At 48.0% G+C, this 392-nt stretch overlaps 1 protein-coding gene across 1 annotated transcript in view; it reads left to right on the top strand.

Moving 5' to 3' along the window:
* Positions 1–249: 249 nt before the first annotated feature.
* Positions 250–392, top strand: part of EMH_0078090 (uncharacterized protein) — a gene marked incomplete at both ends in the record, with an annotated part of 4,148 nt that continues 4,005 nt past the window's right edge. The window contains one exon of the mRNA XM_013499951.1: positions 250–392. Coding sequence (XP_013355405.1) covers positions 250–392 — 143 coding nt within the window.

Below are 392 nucleotides of genomic sequence, written 5' to 3'. Positions count from 1 at the left end.
GTTTTTTTAATTTAAAAATTTTTTTTTTTAAAAAATTTTTATAAAAAGAAAAGTCAGCTCTTTTTACTCCGTTTTGTTCTGCTAGACGATGAGATATTAAACTTATATCTATATGTAATACTTCTTCTCCTGCTGCTGCTGCTGCTCCTGCTGCTGCTGCTGCTGCTGCTGTTGCTGTTGCTGCTTCTGGGTCTCCCTCTGCTGCTGCTGTTCCTGCTGCTGCTGATGCTGGGGTTGCGGGGGGGACAGATGGGGGAAAAGAAGAAGCAGCAGAAGAAGACAAAGATGCTGCAGCAGGTGCTGCAGCAGCTGCAGCAGCAGATGCAGCAGCAGATGCAGCAGCAGAAGGAGGGGGAGAAGAGGAGGCCCCAGAGGCCCCAGAGCTGGGAGAA

The sequence above is a fragment of the Eimeria mitis genome, genomic scaffold (genome assembly GCF_000499745.2).
Source record: "Eimeria mitis Houghton genomic scaffold, Emh_scaff4855, whole genome shotgun sequence".
NCBI lineage: Eukaryota > Apicomplexa > Conoidasida > Eucoccidiorida > Eimeriidae > Eimeria > Eimeria mitis.
This window is presented reverse-complemented; position numbering and strand designations above follow the sequence as displayed.